The 18,208-nt window shown below is 29.3% G+C and overlaps 1 protein-coding gene across 2 annotated transcripts in view; it reads left to right on the top strand.

Moving 5' to 3' along the window:
* Positions 1–5,347, top strand: part of LOC121114018 (dnaJ protein homolog 1) — a 64,709-nt gene extending 59,362 nt beyond the window's left edge. For both annotated transcript variants that reach the window (XM_040707823.2, XM_040707824.2), the window contains exon 4: positions 4,569–5,347. In XM_040707823.2, coding sequence (XP_040563757.1) covers positions 4,569–4,802 — 234 coding nt within the window. In that variant the 3' untranslated portion in view covers positions 4,803–5,347. The remainder of the gene's footprint in view (positions 1–4,568) is intronic.
* Positions 5,348–18,208: the final 12,861 nt, after the last annotated feature.

Below are 18,208 nucleotides of genomic sequence, written 5' to 3'. Positions count from 1 at the left end.
ACTCCCATTTATTCTGGTTTTAGATGCTATTTCAATGACTTGGGAGTATCAAAAATTCTGGAATCTCTGCAGAAACAATTACCCGGTCTGGTCATAGAAAAATGTCGGTACAGTGTACATATACCGTAATCACAATTTCCATATTATTAAAATTGGAAAAACTGCATAAAAGTCGTCCAACTCTTCCGTGCGGGAGACAAACTCCATGACGTTCTATGGAAAGATGGTCTCCCTCCCTCCTCATAATATCAATTTAACTGTGAACATAATTGATAATTACATGACCTTTTGGAATAATACCATCTGGTCATCATTTTCGCCTGATGCCAAACCACTGGACTACTCTTTGTAGATACATGCTGAGAGCAAGGTTTTTTGCAAACTTCACCACAATACCAATGCTTCAGAGTCTACACCAATGCAGTATAAGAAGAGATGTCATGGTGAAGATGACTTGTATCGCTTCCAAAAACCGTTTGAAGGCTATATTGAGTTTTAAATTATACCCAATATTTGAAATATATCATTTGACTCTAGCAAACATCGTTTTTTGACTAGATATGGAGGAAACTTTTGATTAGAAATATGAAATTAATTATCTGATACTCTATATTTGTAAGGAGATAAGCAAAATACAAATGAACTACAAATTGTATTTGTTTGTTGTATTTTTTTATTTGCAAAATGCACTTAAATCCACTCGATTTCCTGCTTAATTAACTCCCTAGATTTTTGAATTATGATGTCCTATATATTATTATTATGAAGTGATTGCATGAATTCTTTCCCCACTTCTTCTATTGTGTACCTATGCCGTAGTGATATACTAAGGTTAAAAGATTTGCATATTTAATGAAAAACGATATGCATTTTGTGAGGGACACTATACATAAATATAATACTTATACAAGGTCAATTCGTATGTATGTACGTACATAATATATCATCATTCAGCTCTAAATATAGCAGGGTGCACCTTCTTTTGTCTTTGACTTGTTCCATGATCTGTACATGGGGGACTACACTACACCACCCATTTCTTCATTTATATTCGTATCTTCATAATATAAACATACAACATAAAAAACCCTCACATCAATCCCATACAATTAACAAAACCTCGAGACATATATTTTAACATCTGGATAGACACCTGACTCACTATATCGTTACAAGAGCCTTACACAAGAATAATTCTTCCATTGAATAACAATTGTACAAAAAACTAAAACTCATTTTTGTTAAAAGGGAGTATTCATGAACGTGCAGACAGGGCCTACTTATACCATTGAAAACCCTGATGTGTGATTGATGTTATTAATCATGGAGCTGTGGAAAGACAATAGATTTTGTGGGAAAATTTTGAGGTTTTTTTTTTCGTGGTGACACTTGAAAGAGTGCTTCAAAAGCAATTATCAAGTATGATTCAATTTGGTCAAAAAAAGATAATTTTATATATAGAATTTCATAACTGACTTTTAATCCCATCTCATTTTTGATTGAGTATGAAGGAATACATTTTTTGAGGGGGTATCCATGACTAAGCTATTTTTTGTTTTTTAAGTACATATAATTTGGACCTTGCCTTTATTACTAAATATATTTTGGATTTTACTTTTTTGTATTTAAGTTGGGGTTGAGCTTACATCGTTTGTCCATCATGCCCTAATAGGTTTATTTTTTTCAAATATATATATATAAGCATGTATCATAAAAAAATAAGAGGGGGGCTACACAAACTGTTGGGGCAAGTCCCCCATCCCAAATGGGCCCAGAGATGCCACAGTCTCGGTGTATATATTTCAATTTTAAAATTTATATCCAGTTTAGTCTTCTCAGTCAAGATTGGAACCTGGGGCAAGTTCCTGTCTGAAGACGTGGAGGACTCCACCACGATACCCCCCACACACACAAATTAGACCAATTCTTGTAATTAATTTGTCTGATTTGAAATATTAGATACTGTTTTAATATTTAAAAAACTTATATTACATTTTTTATTTTTTCCTTTTCTTGTGTCATACAAAATATATATTTCTATAAAAAAAAGGCCATCCAAAAAATATTTTGTCCGTTCAGCAAAATGGGATTCGGCAAAGTGTCTTAGAACCATATTTTATTTAAAAAAAAAAAAAGGTAATCAAATAAATATTCTTGTATAAAGTTTTTTCAATACCTGTCTCAAATTTGTATTTTATTAGTTATTAATATTCCGGCAAAATTGATGTTATTCTACTAAAGGTAAAATATTCTTTTTTTCCCACACCTATTTATAAGTTTATATTCAAAAATATGTTAAGATACAGTCTTATTGAGTAGTTTTAATTGAAATTTTTGAACAACAAACAGTAATACTTTGGAAAGCGAAACACTTTTTTCGTTAGACATTGCTTCGGGAATTCAGAATCCCTTTTTTCAAAATTGATGATAAGAAGACATACTTTGAGGGAGATGGATTAAATCCATTTACTTTACTCACTCTTCCGAAAAGGCCAACTCACCTTTGGACTAGGTGATAGAAAAAAAGGTGTTGTTCTGGACCAAAAAATTGTGAGGGTTTGAAAAAGTGTTTATTCATTACAATTTTTTATTATTACAACTTTTAAACATTTTTGGGGTGTACTTGTAAAAAATTATGGGAGGGTGAACCTTTTAAACTGTTCCTAAATGCAAAAATTTCGCTACATCATTTCATCGAGTAATAGATAAAACATATTTTGTAGAAAAAAAGTGAGTTTTATATGTCAAACACATAATTGCCACGGATTAAAACTCGTAATCAAAGATATGACTGTATTTAAGTATGCAAATTTAAATTTACTCACATATAATGTAATAAAAAAACATGTTTTCCGTGCCTTAAGGCAGTCCTAAAACGGAGGTAAGGATTGACGTTTTGAGGCAACACTGTTATTTTAGAATTTTGTGGAGTGAGGAAATAATTAGTCAATGTGTATATTTGATTTTGGTTTGTATTTTAATATTAAAGTAACTACTATACATTTTATGAGCATAAACCAAATCCCCTTTTCGTATTCAGATTACATTTGATCATCTTCACTACTCCTTAGATCTTACGAAGGGAAACTTATTATATTTTATTATCTTTTTAAAATTAGAATTACCATATTATATTTTGATTATAGAGGACATTTGGACCAACCAGTGTTTGTTGTATAATATGTGGATTTTATCTAAGAAAGATGTGCATCGTCTTTTTAGAGTCTAAACATTTTTTTTTTTTTTGGTATCCTGTTTGATTTTGAGAAAATGGCGTAGGAGTTTCAAAAATAAAAGTGTTTTTTTACATGATTGAGTATGAAAATTTGAAAAATAGGGTTTAAGAGAGATATAAAAAACTTAAGAATTTTAAATTCCAATAAATCATTTCTATAAAAAAAATACTTTGTTTTAGAAAAATTAAAGATTTATAACATGAAAAAATATTCAAGATTTATAACAACATAGGAGTACTTGATTTAAACATTGTGGATTTCAATCGAAGATTGTCGTCAAAAAATAATAGCCTTTGGAAAGCCAGAGAGGCATTTTCAACCAATTATAAAAAACTCTAGATTTTAAAACCTTAAATGTTGATATTATGATAAATTTACTCATTAAAATGTTTGAATATTTAAAAAACCCAAATAATTTATATGTTTAAAAGACAGAAAATGAATTGAGGATTTATAACCGAGACAAATCATTTCAATTTAAAATTGTACTTTTGATAATGATTATGGAAGGATTTTCATTCCATTTAATGTTTAATATATTAAGGGTGTAATTTTGACATTTTACAATTACTAATTGTTAAATATATTGTTATATTTAACATTCAAGTGTCACTCAGTTCCATAATTCTTAAATACATAATACATAAGTAATTTTTAAAATAGCAAAATAAAATGAATTTGTAGTTGATGATTAAATTGGACAGTGTATGGAAATCTAGAGACCTAGAATAATCACGGATAATTTTTATTCCCCATAAGGGTAATATAAAAGAATTGATTGCCTGAAAAAAAGTGACAATTTCATTTTTTTGACCATTCCTTCTAGAGCAGTGGTTCTTAACCTGGGTTCGGTGAGTCAGTCTCAGGGGTTCTCCGGAGGTCAAAACACACATGATTTGTGATGACACACTCCACTTGACCAGTTAAGAAGGGTTCTGTGAATAGTCATATGAAACTGTTGGGGTTCAATACCTCTAACAAAATTAAGAACCAGTTTTCTAGTGGGAAATAAAGAAAAACCAGCTAAAGGGTGATATATTCATGACGTCCAGTTGGACAAGGGCGCCTCTGATGAGTGGTCTTTTCGGTAACCAATCGAGAGGGAGGGGGTGGGTTAAAAATTGGACTTTTTTTTAAAGTCATAAATGTATGATCCCTAAGCTGCATCCGTGATTATTTGATGTGTCTAATTCCATGGTCAGTTTTATAACAAAAAAAAAAAAAAACATTTAACGCACAGTAATTGTTACTTGATCAAAATGTCAACTGTTTGTAAATATATTTTTTAACAATGAGGATTAACACTTTTCTTTTCTTTTTGTTCCTTTCCAGTCTCTTTGTGGCGTAAAATTGAGTGTACCGACTCTCTTTGGTAATCCAATGCCTTTGAGCTATTCGGAAGTCATTCAACCCAACGCTGTCAAACGCTTACCTGGCCAAGGACTGCCATACCCTAAGGATACTTCATGCAAAGGAGATCTACTTGTCTCCTTTGATATCAAATTCCCTGAGAAACTCGATGAAAAAACGAAAGGGATTTTGAGTAAAACTCTGCCTGGAAAATGAGTCGCAGAAAATGGAGGTCGTCGGCGGCAGGCTCATCGTCGTAATATTTTATATCGTGTTTTAATATATACATATATATATCTGAATAGCTATTATACATTTTTACTAATTTTTTGCTCTTTTTATATAAATTCGTATTTATTTAGTTCTAAAAGGCAAGCCACACTTTTTTTGCGATTTGTGTGGATAAAAAAGGATTTATGCGTTTTTCGACACACAGAATGGGGGAAATTTCTTGAGTATTATTCTGTCACATTAATGGACTATTAGCTGTTATTATTGCAAAAATATGTAATTTAGATGTAGATGTACCTATTTTTTGTAAAAGACACTCAAATTTGTATGATTATTTTTTCTAATTATGAGGGTTTAAAAAGAAAAAAACATTGCCTAAGTTTATTTTAAGTCTTTTACACAGAACTTTTTGAGCGAAAAACCAGAGTTAATCATTATTATATATCATGTCCCCAAAAAGATATGTATTTTTTTTTTTTTTGTCGTTACAAATATTATTTAATTATATATAAATATCTACACTGTTACAATGATAATGTTTTTTATTTAACTTATGTTATGCCTTCTTAAAGAAAACGAGGAAATAATAAAAAAATCTTGTTTTATACATATTTTATATTATTCCAAAATCTTGTTATTATCAGCTTATCTCCGTAATACGAAAAAAACAATATGTTTTTTTGGTTCGTCACATCCTTCTTTGCGTTGAATAAATTCGACAATGGTTGTTGCCTCTACATTTAACATAATGGTATCACAAATTGGTGTATTTTAAATAGTTAATTTGTATTGAAGAACAAAAGTTAGCTATCATTTCCAACCAGTTCTACAACCAAGGATTAAAGAATTTAATAGGGTTATTGTTTTAATGACGTCATCTCCATAGAAATTTGTCCACAAATCGGGAAATACTCATTTTTTCATCTTTATTCTTATTTTCAGTTATATTTAATGTTGATTAACTTTAGGGTCAGAGGTGGTGAAAAATTATTATCCTGGGACATTCCATATCAAGGGTATATACAACAAAAATAACAATATATCTGAGACTTAAGAAGTTTGGGAGTCCCTGAAAGTCTGGCCCTTTTCGAAGGATCTTTGAGCTTGAATGAAATATGACTGCACTGAGAGTCTATCAACTTCAAAAAGGTTTGCTCCAAAATATTAACAAGAGCAAGTGATTTTTTTGATTTTTCATTAAAAAATCAGATTTATGCAAAAAATACACTGAAAGTATTAAAAATGGCGGCGGCCCAACCAAGCTGCAAGTTCCATTTTTTTAAATTTTTGTTAGATCTGCAACTTACAAAAACCAGTGATAAGGACTCAAATGAAATACTCAAACTGATGTTCTTGTACAAACAATCAAAAATGTGGTAGTTAGTTATATATAACTAGTAAATTTATTTTGATATCAATATTAGATCAAAATTGAAAATCTAGAAAATAACTGAAAAATTAGTATTGCAAAAAACTCTAATTTTTAAGATCAACTGTGATATGAGTTATTCAAATGAAAGTTATCAGGTGACGTTACCTCTAAAAAGAAAATAGCAAAACAATATGATCAAAACTTTAGTTCGTTAATCAGATGTCTTATGAAGAAATTTAGCTATAATACCGTCCTAAATTTATAAAGTACTGAAGTATTTCATTTTGTATTGTTAATTTAAAAATGCATATGTGACATGATTAAGTATATTTATTAGTTGTAAGGTTTTGGAAGGAAGGATGCAACAGGTAATTAAAAACTTTTTTAAGAAAAGTAAGGAATTTACTATTATGGCAAATATGACCTTTTTCAGTTATAGGCCTAAATAAAGATGATTCCATTTAAAGACACTAAAAAGGAAAGAGGAGAAAAGATGGTTGAAATAAAAAGTAAACAAAATCGATGTATGTGAATTATGTTTTTGATTCACGTAACCTCGATCAAAAATATAGAAAATAAATACCCTTCGTAAATGATTATTTCTAGACACACAGACATTTGCTTCATAAATATTTTCCCTGCACAAAGCTATTTTAAATGTGGAAGGTTCTCCTCTTGAGGGCAGTAATTCATTTTCTCCGCCCAAAATTATATCATATGCAGCTGATATTAACGAGGGGTTTAATTTAGTTTTACCCTATGTCTCGCTCCTGCCTTCTCCTGGCGCTCACACACAAATCCCATCTCTGGTGATAATATCCCTTCCCTCTGAATAAAGAATTCCCGCTTACTTTTTTGAAATGCATAGTAAAATATTTATTTTTACATTCTAATATATAATTTAATATCCTTCCTGCGCAAATACTGTTCTTTATCGCAGAGCGTAATTCATTTCCACCCCCTCCCCAAATCATATCACAGGCAGCTGATGTTAACAAGGTCCTTAACTCAGCTTAGTAGTGCCATAAGTTTCGTTTCCTCCTTCTCCTTGTACTCTACAACAACCCCATCCCTAGTAATACTACCAGCAACAACTGATTTGGTAGTACGTTTTTACACCTGCATTAACATAACTTGAGTACTCGTGTCAGTTTTCTAAGACTACATAAAACAGAGGTTCAAAAAAGATAATTATGGCTGTTTTTGTGAGATTGATAATTTTATAGCATTTCTTTGAGTATTTATTTATAGATTTTAGCCTTAAATGAGTCAATTCAATGCTTCAAGTAACAGGTATTTTGCTAGTGATTATGATTGTTACTGTGTCATACACATGCATACTTGGAACACTTTCATAGGGTACATAATATATACTAGGAAATATTCTAATTGACATTCGTTGTTCATAGTTTTAAGTCCTGGTTGTCAAATCATCATGCGTTCGTATCTTGTCACAGTTTGATGAACGAAGCTGTATCTTAAATCATCATATCCATAGACACATTTAAAAATAGATGAAGAAATATCAAACTGTAGAGCCATAAAAGTACATTTATAGGAGTGGAAATACTTAAGCGATGTATCATCTTCGTTCAGGGTTTCAGGCCTGTACTTCTAAGTTAGATTTCAAGCTAATCATTTGTGTGAGGATCAAATTAAGGTAAAATATTTTTTTACTAACCTATCGTTCGATTCATGTGTTAAAAAATACAATGGCCCGTTAGAAGTATGTAATTGAAATTTAACCACAGAAAATTTTACTTCAAAATGTTTGAGCCTTAAGCCTTGGATGTATCCAAATACGAGCTTCTTTCTTAACCAGAAATTCTCCATTGTCATATGTCAATTTAAATCATATTTTTTGTATTTTGAAATCATCTTGCAACTCCTCCATTGTGTCCTGAGACTCCACAGGGGTTGTGACCTCCATTTTGAGAACCACTGTTCTAGATACTTCTAATAAAAACGGAATTTTGTTTTCCCAAATGTGTCATTTATTTTTTTGAATATATCAGAGGAAAATAAGATCCACGGATATTGTGTTTAACATTTTTTAAATTTCAAACTACAAACTTAAATAAGATTGGTCTTTTTCACATTTTTTAATTTTAATTTTAAAACTTTAAATATAAAACCGAATATTGTTTAATATAACCATTTATTTTCAAAAATAAATATACTCGAAAAATGTATTTAAATACAAATGGTTCACTAAGAACTGTAAGGTGATAAAGTATGTCTCTGAGAAGAAAGATCTATGACTCAAGTAAAAAAAAAATGATGTGGATAGACTTCTGCGAATCTGGAATTCCATGGATGAAGCTTAAAATTGCCAATAGATATGAGTAGATTTAATTGAAACTACTTTAAAATTTGCTCTGTAAATAGGGTTTTACGCCAATGAAGTCAATATTCTCTTCAATTTGTTTTGGTAATAAATGGTAATTAAAAAAATATATATTCATATTTTCTAACAAGTATATCCTAATATAAAATATATATATACTTAGCAAAAAAATCACAGGCATATTTAAAAAATACAAACATGTTATTTTTAATGTATTCACCACTTTTTCCAAACATGGATTTTATATTAAGATTAAGCATGTTTGGGAAAAGTCAGGGCATCAAATTCACCCTTTTGTACAGTCTACATCGCAGTTCTGTAGTTAGAGTTGCATATAATATGACCTGCTAGAATAGACACTACCCCAAAAAATGATATGATACTCGTATAAGAAATAAGGCTATATTTACATATTTCATCCCTGTAATGCCACGTTTCAGGGGAATTGGGAGAATGATCTTTTGGGTGTTTAATATTTTAAGTTAAGTTTTTGAAATTTTTTGCAAAAAAAATTAATTTTCTGTGAATAGCCATGGATTTTGAAACTTTTGTCGAATAATGTGATATTTGAAAAAAAAATTGCAGAAAATTAATTTTTTTGTGATCAGCTGTGGATTTTTGAAATATCTTTTATAAATAGTTAAGCTCCAAAAATGTTTAACTTTTAGATTTCTTTTCAAATTTAAAATATAAATTAATATTTGAAATTTAATTTTTCAAATGTTTTTCCAAAAAATTTTAATTTTCTGTGAATAGCCATGGATTTTTGAAACTTTTATCAAAAAAATATGATATTTAAAAAAAAAATTCCAGAAAATTTATTTTTTTGTGATCAGCTGTGAATTTCTGAAATATCTTTTCTAAATGGTTAAATTTCATAAATTTTTAAATTTTAGATTTCTTTTCAAATTTAATATATATATTAATATTTGAAGTTTAATTTTTCAAATGTTTTTCCAAAAAATTTTAATTTTCTGTGAATAGCCATGTTTTTTTGAAACTTTTATCAAAAAATGTGATATTTAAAAAAAAAATTACTGAAAATGTATCTTTCTATGATCAGCTGTGGATTTTTGAAAAATCTTTTATAGATAGTTATGCATTTTAAAAAAAATCAAAAATTTTTTAACTTGTAGATTTCTTTTCAAATATTAATTTATGAATTAATATTTGAAATTTAATTTTTCAAATGTTTTTCCAAAGTCATGGATTTTTGAAAGTTTTGTCGAAAAATGTGATATTTAGAAAAAATATTTCTAGTATTTTTTTTTTTTTGTGATCAGCTGGTGATTTTTGAAATATCTTTTATAAATAGTTATACATTTTTGGAAAAAAAATTCCAAAAACTAAAAAAAAAATTAATTTTTAGATTTTTTTTTCAAATTTAATATATAAATTAATATTTGAAATTCAATTTTTCAAATGTTTTTCCAAAAAAATTTAATTCTTGGATTATTTTTCAATTTTTTTTCCTTAAAGGCAAGTCCTTCCGCCCCCTTTCGCCACAAATATAATCCCGCAGATAACCCCTGAGCGAACCCTATCTTTCCTCATTCTATTCCCCAAAACAGACTTACCCCCATGTTCTTTCATTGCAACAAATAAATTATTTTAATCAAAGATTTGGTTTTAAAGTATTCTAATTATTTTTTGTAATTCCATTCATGTCTTGCTTACTACATGCTTTACTTACCTTATCTGCTTTTTTTATAAATCATTCATCTCGTTATATTGAGTAGTATCTGGTTTTCAAACGGTTATTCTTTTTTTTAATGGTCCGTTACGGGTATACATATAATATGTGGTTAGATAGAGAAGGTCTCTCAGTTGCTAATTTGTTGAATGCCCAAAGGTAAAATACTATGATATATTAACTACATAGGTACGTGCTGTCAACTTGAATTAGCTGCATATTATATGGACTTCCACTCCACTACATACATGTATATTAGGGTGCATCAAAATACCCTTGGTCTACTAACAAGGGTTTTAAAAATAATATTAAACTTGAGGATTATTATAAAACTAAGGATTTATGAGCGATCACCTAAAAAAATATTCCTTTTGACCTTTTGGTGGAAAATCTGTTCATTTTGCCCTTTTTTGTGTGAAAATTACTCATTTTTCTAAACTGGTATGAAATAAATCAAACAAATTTGGGGCAGAGGCGTCCGCAGGGGGTGGGCTGGAGGGCTCTACCCCCCTCCCTAAGTTAAGGAGTTGGCTTTTTGCCCTATTTTTCTTAGGTTAGGGTCAAAATATTTATTATTTGAATTTTTTTTTCAATAGCATTGTATTTTTGAATTTTTCTTGGAAAAATTTTAATTTTTGATTTTTTTTCCCCAAAAATTTAACTTTCTGTGCACAACTGGGAATTTTGATTTTTTTGGAAATATTTTTTTGTATATTTTTTCAAAAAAATTTCATTTTTTTGTAAATAGCTGTGGAATAATGAAAGTTTTTTACAAAAAAAATAAATATTAAGCGAAATTTTTGAAATTACAACTACTAATGTGGACGTTGAACAGTCTTTTAGTATGTTTAAAACTACCAATACTGATCGAAAGCCAGAATATTTCTAAATTCTTGATCTGTGGATATAATATAACCGAAATTTTTGCTCATTTTAGCCCAAAAAATCTCTCAAAAATCCTAAGCCTAGCCGTTATACCATGACCCCGAGCACATATATTGCGATGATATTGCGGAGAATTTTAGTGATGTCAAAAAAACAAAAAGGAAACTGAAAATCAGCATGGTATTTGATTTTTTTTTTTTGCAAGAGAGCAGCTAAACTGTCATGACGCTTGATTAGATCAGCTTCAAGAGGCTGTGACGAAGGGACAGAGAGAGAATCAATTTTACAAGGACGTAGGCAAGAATTACTCCAATGTCAATCGTCAATTCTACTCTGAATCCAATAAGGAATTACAATTATGTCCAACGAATCCTCAGGGTTAATTTCTATCTTTTGTGAGCACACGCAAATATTCAAACGGGTAATGACAACAGCGTAAGAAAAGAAAAGACACTCTTCAGCTTGTGGTATCTAAAATAACAGGGGAGCTAAAAAATGTACTTTACTTTCATGACTATATATAGGCGTTCAGTTAGGACCAAAGATACTTTCAGGAAAGAGGCAACAAACATATCAATGGGGAAATAATTATCACCCAGAATAATGAAAGTTTAAAATTGTCTAATTATATTTTGTTCATCTTTTGTGTCGTTTCATTTTTGGGGTGGGATTTTTGTAGAGAATCATTACATTTTTATTCACGTCGCACTCTAGAAAAGTAATATCCCTAGTCATTTTCTGATTGAGGTTGTGTGAAGGAGTGTACATAATTACAGTCCATATTTTTATGTTTATTTATCATTCAAACTGTTTTATCTCCTCTTTCCCTAGAGTTTATTGTTTTTTTTACTCAGGACAGGATGTTACCTCGCCGACACTAAAATATTCAGGTATTTTTGCTGTCAGCTGTCTATTTTTCTACTACTTTTTACCCAATAAGTGTCCTGAACGTTGATTGGTTGAATTTGAATGAGCTCTTTATAAGCTGTGAACAATTGTCAACAATTATTGAATAATCATTCCAAGGTCGGAAGAATTGACCAGGAAGGGTTACGTGATATAACAAAGGCAACGACGTGAGGACCACCTCCAATTTCCGGTATTTTTTACATACACTTTTGTATCTCCATGTGTTGCATTTGAGAAGAAAGTTAAGAAACCCCATTAAAAACGTAAAAATCATATAGCGTTTGATGTGTACCCTAATGGTCATAGAGAGATTTGGTTTAAACATTAAAATTAAATTACGATTGAGAAAGACAACCTGACCCAAGTGTAAAGTCAATTTCACTGTCCATAATATAATCAGATTATACAGAACGCAATGCATTTTAATACGCAAGTAATCCACCAACTAACTCCCAATTATCCCCTCTGAAATCGTATAATATGATTATAGGTAGAATATGTATTTTGATTTATTACTCAACCAGATATAATGAACTAGGCTTTTGGCAAAACAGCTATATTGACAGTTATCTTGTATTTAACGAATCAGTTGTTAAATTTAAGGGATTCATTCGTTATATTGGTGGAAATTATTTCTTAATATAATCTCTGAATTTGTTATCATGCATTTAGTCATGATATGAGCAATTATATTACGTTCTTTATGAATGATGTTATGTGTGGCCTGATGGAGATATAATATCTATATATAATATACATGGAAGATGAACACAATTAGTCACCCATTAAAACTATGTCGACAAGATAAATTATAGACTATATTTCAAATCTTTTATAACTGTTTTGTTTTATTTGGTGTGCAGTTGATGTTTTCGTGAAATAACTTGGTTTGTGACCAGTAAAATCCTACAAAAATTATCTACATGAGGGTTTTTTAACCTGAGAACCTTAAAATATTTAGTACGGCCCTCAGACAGCAAGAATTATAAGTAGAGATGGGATTCGTGTGATAGGGCGAGAAGATGGCGGGAAGGATACATATGTATTTCAAAAATTCACAGTTGTTTACCAAACATTTCAAATATTAATTTTTTTCAAAAAACATAGCTATTCACAAACAATTATATTTTTTTGGAAAAAAAAGTCAAAAATTCCCAGCCGCTCTTAAAATATTTAATTTTTGGGGGAAAAAATGAAGAATAAGAATCAAATTATAACTGTTCACAAATCCAAAATTAACAATCATATTATGATTGTGTGTAATTTAGCTCAATTGAAAATCAACTCTATGAAAATACAAAATTGGGAAGTTATGAAGCTCATCGAACCAAGTGTTAACTTGGTTACCTAAATAATTTGTTAGAAAGAGTTGAAAGAGCCTCAATGAGTCAATTCAAGTCTTTGCACATTTGTTAAACATGACTAATAAATAGTATATTAATCTTGTGTCTATTTAAACTACTCAATGAAGTGTAGACATGGATATATCTTTTCCATTCCTGAATTGGTAGTTAATTAACTTATTTTTGAATGTTAAAAAGATTAAGGATCTCATATATATATTTAGTAGGTAATCAATCAATCTTCAATTGTATATTTCGAAATTGTTGGTACATTTTGAAATCCTTCTTCAAGTACTTCAACCTAGTTGGTTCATAAAAATAATAATTATTTTTCTCCAAATGAATCACACTTTAAATCAAGACTCTCGTTACGATAATCAAAAAGTATATAATTTTGGAATCTAAAGTGAGTCAATCAGTACAATTTTCAAGCCATATATTCTGTTAAGGAAGGACAAAAAATTGAAACAAAATTTCACATGTTAAATTTTTTGGAAAAAATATCAAAAAGGAGATTTTTAAATATTAAATTTTTTGAAAAAAAATTCAAAAATCTATAGCTATTTACAAAAAATTAATTTTTTTTTAAACATAGCCCTTCCACCCTATGACGCCGCCCCTGTTTATACAAATAGACTACACAAGTTGCAATAAGTAGTAATTAAAAATAAAAATATTAAATTATTTGAAAAAAAAAAAATATATATTAAATTCATAAGAAATAAATTCAAATATTATTATTTTTTTAAATCCAGTGATTTACTGAAAATAAAATTTAGTTGAGATACAAAATTGAAAAAATAATTTTGACAAAAATTTTTGGAAAAAAATTTTTAATTAAAAATTCTCATGTTAAATGAAATTACAAGTATTAAATTATTTGAAAAAAAAAATCAATATGCAAGAATCCAAAGCTATTTACGGAAAATAACATTTTGCTGAGCATAAAGATTGATACGACCATTTTGATTAATGCCAAGTAGTCAATATAAATTTACGAGTAGTGAAGTAGGAAACCTTTTGAATGTTTTTTAAATATAAGTATGAGATTAAATACAAATTTTAACTGTCATCAGGAATGGAAAAGATATCATCAACAATAAATAGTATGAACATTACACATCAATGAAATTCAAACTTCAACATCTGAAGATATCCATCAAATTATTTTTGTTGTTATTCAATATGTTCAAAAAGTGAGTACAAACTAGTGTTAGGTTTCGTTTTGGAAATCCTGGACTTGTATGAAAGCATTATGTTTTTTGCTGGGCCGAATTAGTCGGTCTCAAATAAAAATTCGGTCTAGATCGGTCCAAAGGAAAAGTTTGGTCTAAAAAAAATTGGTGTACACCGATTTTACAGATAATTTGTTTATAACATGACTTCATATGTTTTTTCAAGTATAATGACGTTATACGAAGGTTAAACAAAGATAGCTCGGATTAATTTTGATCCCGCCGTCTCTTATATGTATACAGTATTTTTCTAAAACTTATCGTGTACTTATGAGATTGTTTTGAAAAAAATGAATGACATTTGATCCAGAAAAAAAAATTGGTCTCTCAAAAAAAAAAAACGTACAATGTGCGTAGGTTTTATTTACGATAGCTTCTAGAGAAGGAAACATACATTAAGACTTTTGACTTCAAAGGCAATTCCTAGGTCGGACAGATCGAGAAATTGTAATAATACTATCTTGCAAATCCATCTGCACAGTTAAATTAAAGGTAAATATATATATACATAAGGTTTTAAGCTGTAATATACAGATTATTCTATAGTTTTAGATTTTGAAAAAACTATTGACAAAATATTAGCTTCCATATATGACCCTTCATTTTTCTTCATTTATGTATGATTAGATGATTTTGTAGGAACTGTATTAAAAATAACTTAATAAATCTTTCTAATACTGGATTATTTTCATCTTGATAGTTATTCTACTTCAAAATATGGCACTGAATCGAAAATATACTCTAAAAAAAGTGTTTTTTAGAACAGGTTTTAAAAGACCAACCTATTTCAGTTGAAGAGATTTTATTGGCCATTTTCGTATTTTATACCTTGAATAACAATAATATATTTAGGTTTTAGCTGGGAGGCGTTTCAAGACCTGAATTTGATTACATAGTAAAATCTATATTAATAAAGCAAAGTGAGTCTGTATGTATAAACAACAATCAGAGGGTACACTTAATGTATATTATAAACATATATTGATCTAAATGTAGTTGTATTAATGAAATATTGCGGGCGTGTGCATGTAGCATATGGTACTACTGAATTAAGATCCTTGTTAATATCAGCTGTCTGTTGTATGATTTTGGGAGGGACAAAATGAATTACTGTTATAAAAAGAGGAACATTTAACATTGAAAATAGCATTACTGGAGGATTTATCTTATTATGCATCTTTAAAACAATTTAAATGAAAGGTAGTCGATAATTCTTTATTTAAAGGGAGATACTCACACCACAACGACCGATAAAATAATAAACAAAAAAAGAACAAAGAATACACAAGTCTACCATTTTTCTTTTTCTATCGCTAAATTTAAGTTTTTCTTGACACAGATCCCTTCTTTAACTATAATTCATATGCATTTACAGTATATCTTAAGATTTGAATAAAATATAAACGTTAGTATGTAAAAATGAATTAACTCTCACAAGCATTTTGTACGTAGTAGCATACAGGAGAACACGGATGAACATTCTAGAGACTAAAGTAGTCCTCCGTCATCCCATCACATATTAAAAACTAATTCACAAACTCTTATTATTATTCTTTTATTCTTGAGGACAGAATATTTCATGCGAATTGATAAAAGTTATGTGTGAGTGTGCTCGGGAAAAAACGACAATTTCTTGAAGAGGTATCTTCTATTTTATTAACAGAAAATGTGTCTTTTAATCGACGCCTAATTACTCTGGACAATCCCAATTACTACACCTTGTATATAAAATATATTCAAAAACTCACATTGATATCTTGACAGCTAAATGTAATCATCTAACTATTGTGACCTACCTAAGAGTCACCTTGAAATGTAGTATAGGCAAGATATATCTTAATCATGTAAAGACAATTCCAAGATTCTTATACGTAATATTTTTTGCTATATTTTAAAGCTTTAAATATTGACAGTTTTTATTTGGAAATATTATTATTTATTTAATACGAGTATTAAAAGATGTAACTATGAGCTCATGTATACTTTAACTCACAAGTAGTGTATTTTTTTTGTTGGCAGTAGATGTTTTTGCTTCTTTTTTTCTAATCAAAGTTATGAACGTACATGAAAATAAATCAGATTTATTAAAAATGGTCATTCAAATAAATATAATGGAACTTCCTCTTTTCTTTTTAATCATAAAAATTGTTATTAAAAAAGGCGGATGAAAAGTTATTTTATCTTATAAATAAACTGTTTTTATTAACAAATAAGTAAGGATATTTTTTTTAAATAATCATATTTTTAATTATCCTTATCCCAACATAGATTCCGTAGAGTCTTTTTGAGTGAGCAGTTAGGACTGCGTAGATTCTAAGAAATAACAAGGCAATGGAGCGTGCGCGTCATATTAAAAAAGAAAAGGGAATTTAATTATGAACTGATAAAAATAAAAATTGTTTGCCTTTTGAGTATATCAAAAAAAAAAAAGAAACTGGAAATCAACATGGTAAACCTGACAATTTGAAGAATGTTTTAGAGGTGAGCAGCTTAGCTGTTTTGACATTTCATTAGATTAGTTACAGGCAGCTGTGATGAGGATGAGAAGTAAATAAGTATGGGTATAGGGAAGAATTACTCCAATATCGATCCTCAATTCACCTCTGAGTCCAACAAGGGTTCACAATTATAACTCAGTTTTATGTATAATTGTATGTAGTAAATTAAGTACTTGTCGTTGTACATTTCCATTTGCAATCATCAGCATTCATGAATGTTTTCTTAACCTTGCAGTATTTATATTTGAAAATTTACCAGGGCTAAACATTGCTATCCTATTCATACTCTGAGCAAGACAAGTGACATATACCATCACTGGAAAAGGTTCCTTAAGATTTTCGACTGATTTAATATCATAAGCAGACGAAAACATTCAGTCTTCCAACTTTGATATTAGAGCCAAAAAAAGTTATTAATACTTTTGATTACAACATTTTTGTTGTCGGCTCCTTTAACATCCTTCAAATTAATTAGGTGAGGGCAACCTAACATATGAACATCTAGAGCTGTGGTTCCTTAATTTTTTTTTAGTTTGACTCTTGAAACATGGGGCTAGACAATGTGCGACCCCTACACCTCCCACTGAGAGATGAATTCATCTTCATATAACATTTGGAGTGTACTTTATGCAAATAGATGGCTTAAAGACCATTTAACCCATATAAAGTTAAACTCAGACGCAAATAATTTAAGTTATCGGACTAAATTGATCAAAAATACATATTATATATGGAAAAATGTAATAAATACAACGAACAAGTAATCGAATATATTGTAAATATAAAATCAGTGAAGTATGTACATAGTACTTGGAATCTTTTCAACAGAGTCAATCCTCTATTTAGGGTAAATAAAGTCAAAATGGAGACTAACAAACAAATAACATTACTGGCTGTGGATGTCCAGACTTGGATATAAGTTGGTTTTCTCACATAAATAAGTTGGGCCAAATTGTATAAGTAAATGGAAAGCTGTTTTAGCCAGTAGTGGGTACTAATTCATCACAGAAGTCAATTTACATCAAAGATAGGCGAGAATTCTTCTTTTAGAGGGAGATGTTAACACAGACACGGATGATTAAATAATGAACAAAAAACAAAACAAAAAA

This window comes from Lepeophtheirus salmonis, chromosome 3 (genome assembly GCF_016086655.4).
Source record: "Lepeophtheirus salmonis chromosome 3, UVic_Lsal_1.4, whole genome shotgun sequence".
In the NCBI taxonomy this organism is placed as follows: domain Eukaryota; kingdom Metazoa; phylum Arthropoda; class Copepoda; order Siphonostomatoida; family Caligidae; genus Lepeophtheirus; species Lepeophtheirus salmonis.
The sequence above is the reverse complement of the archived record's forward strand: the minus strand, read 5'-3'. Positions and strand labels throughout refer to the sequence as shown.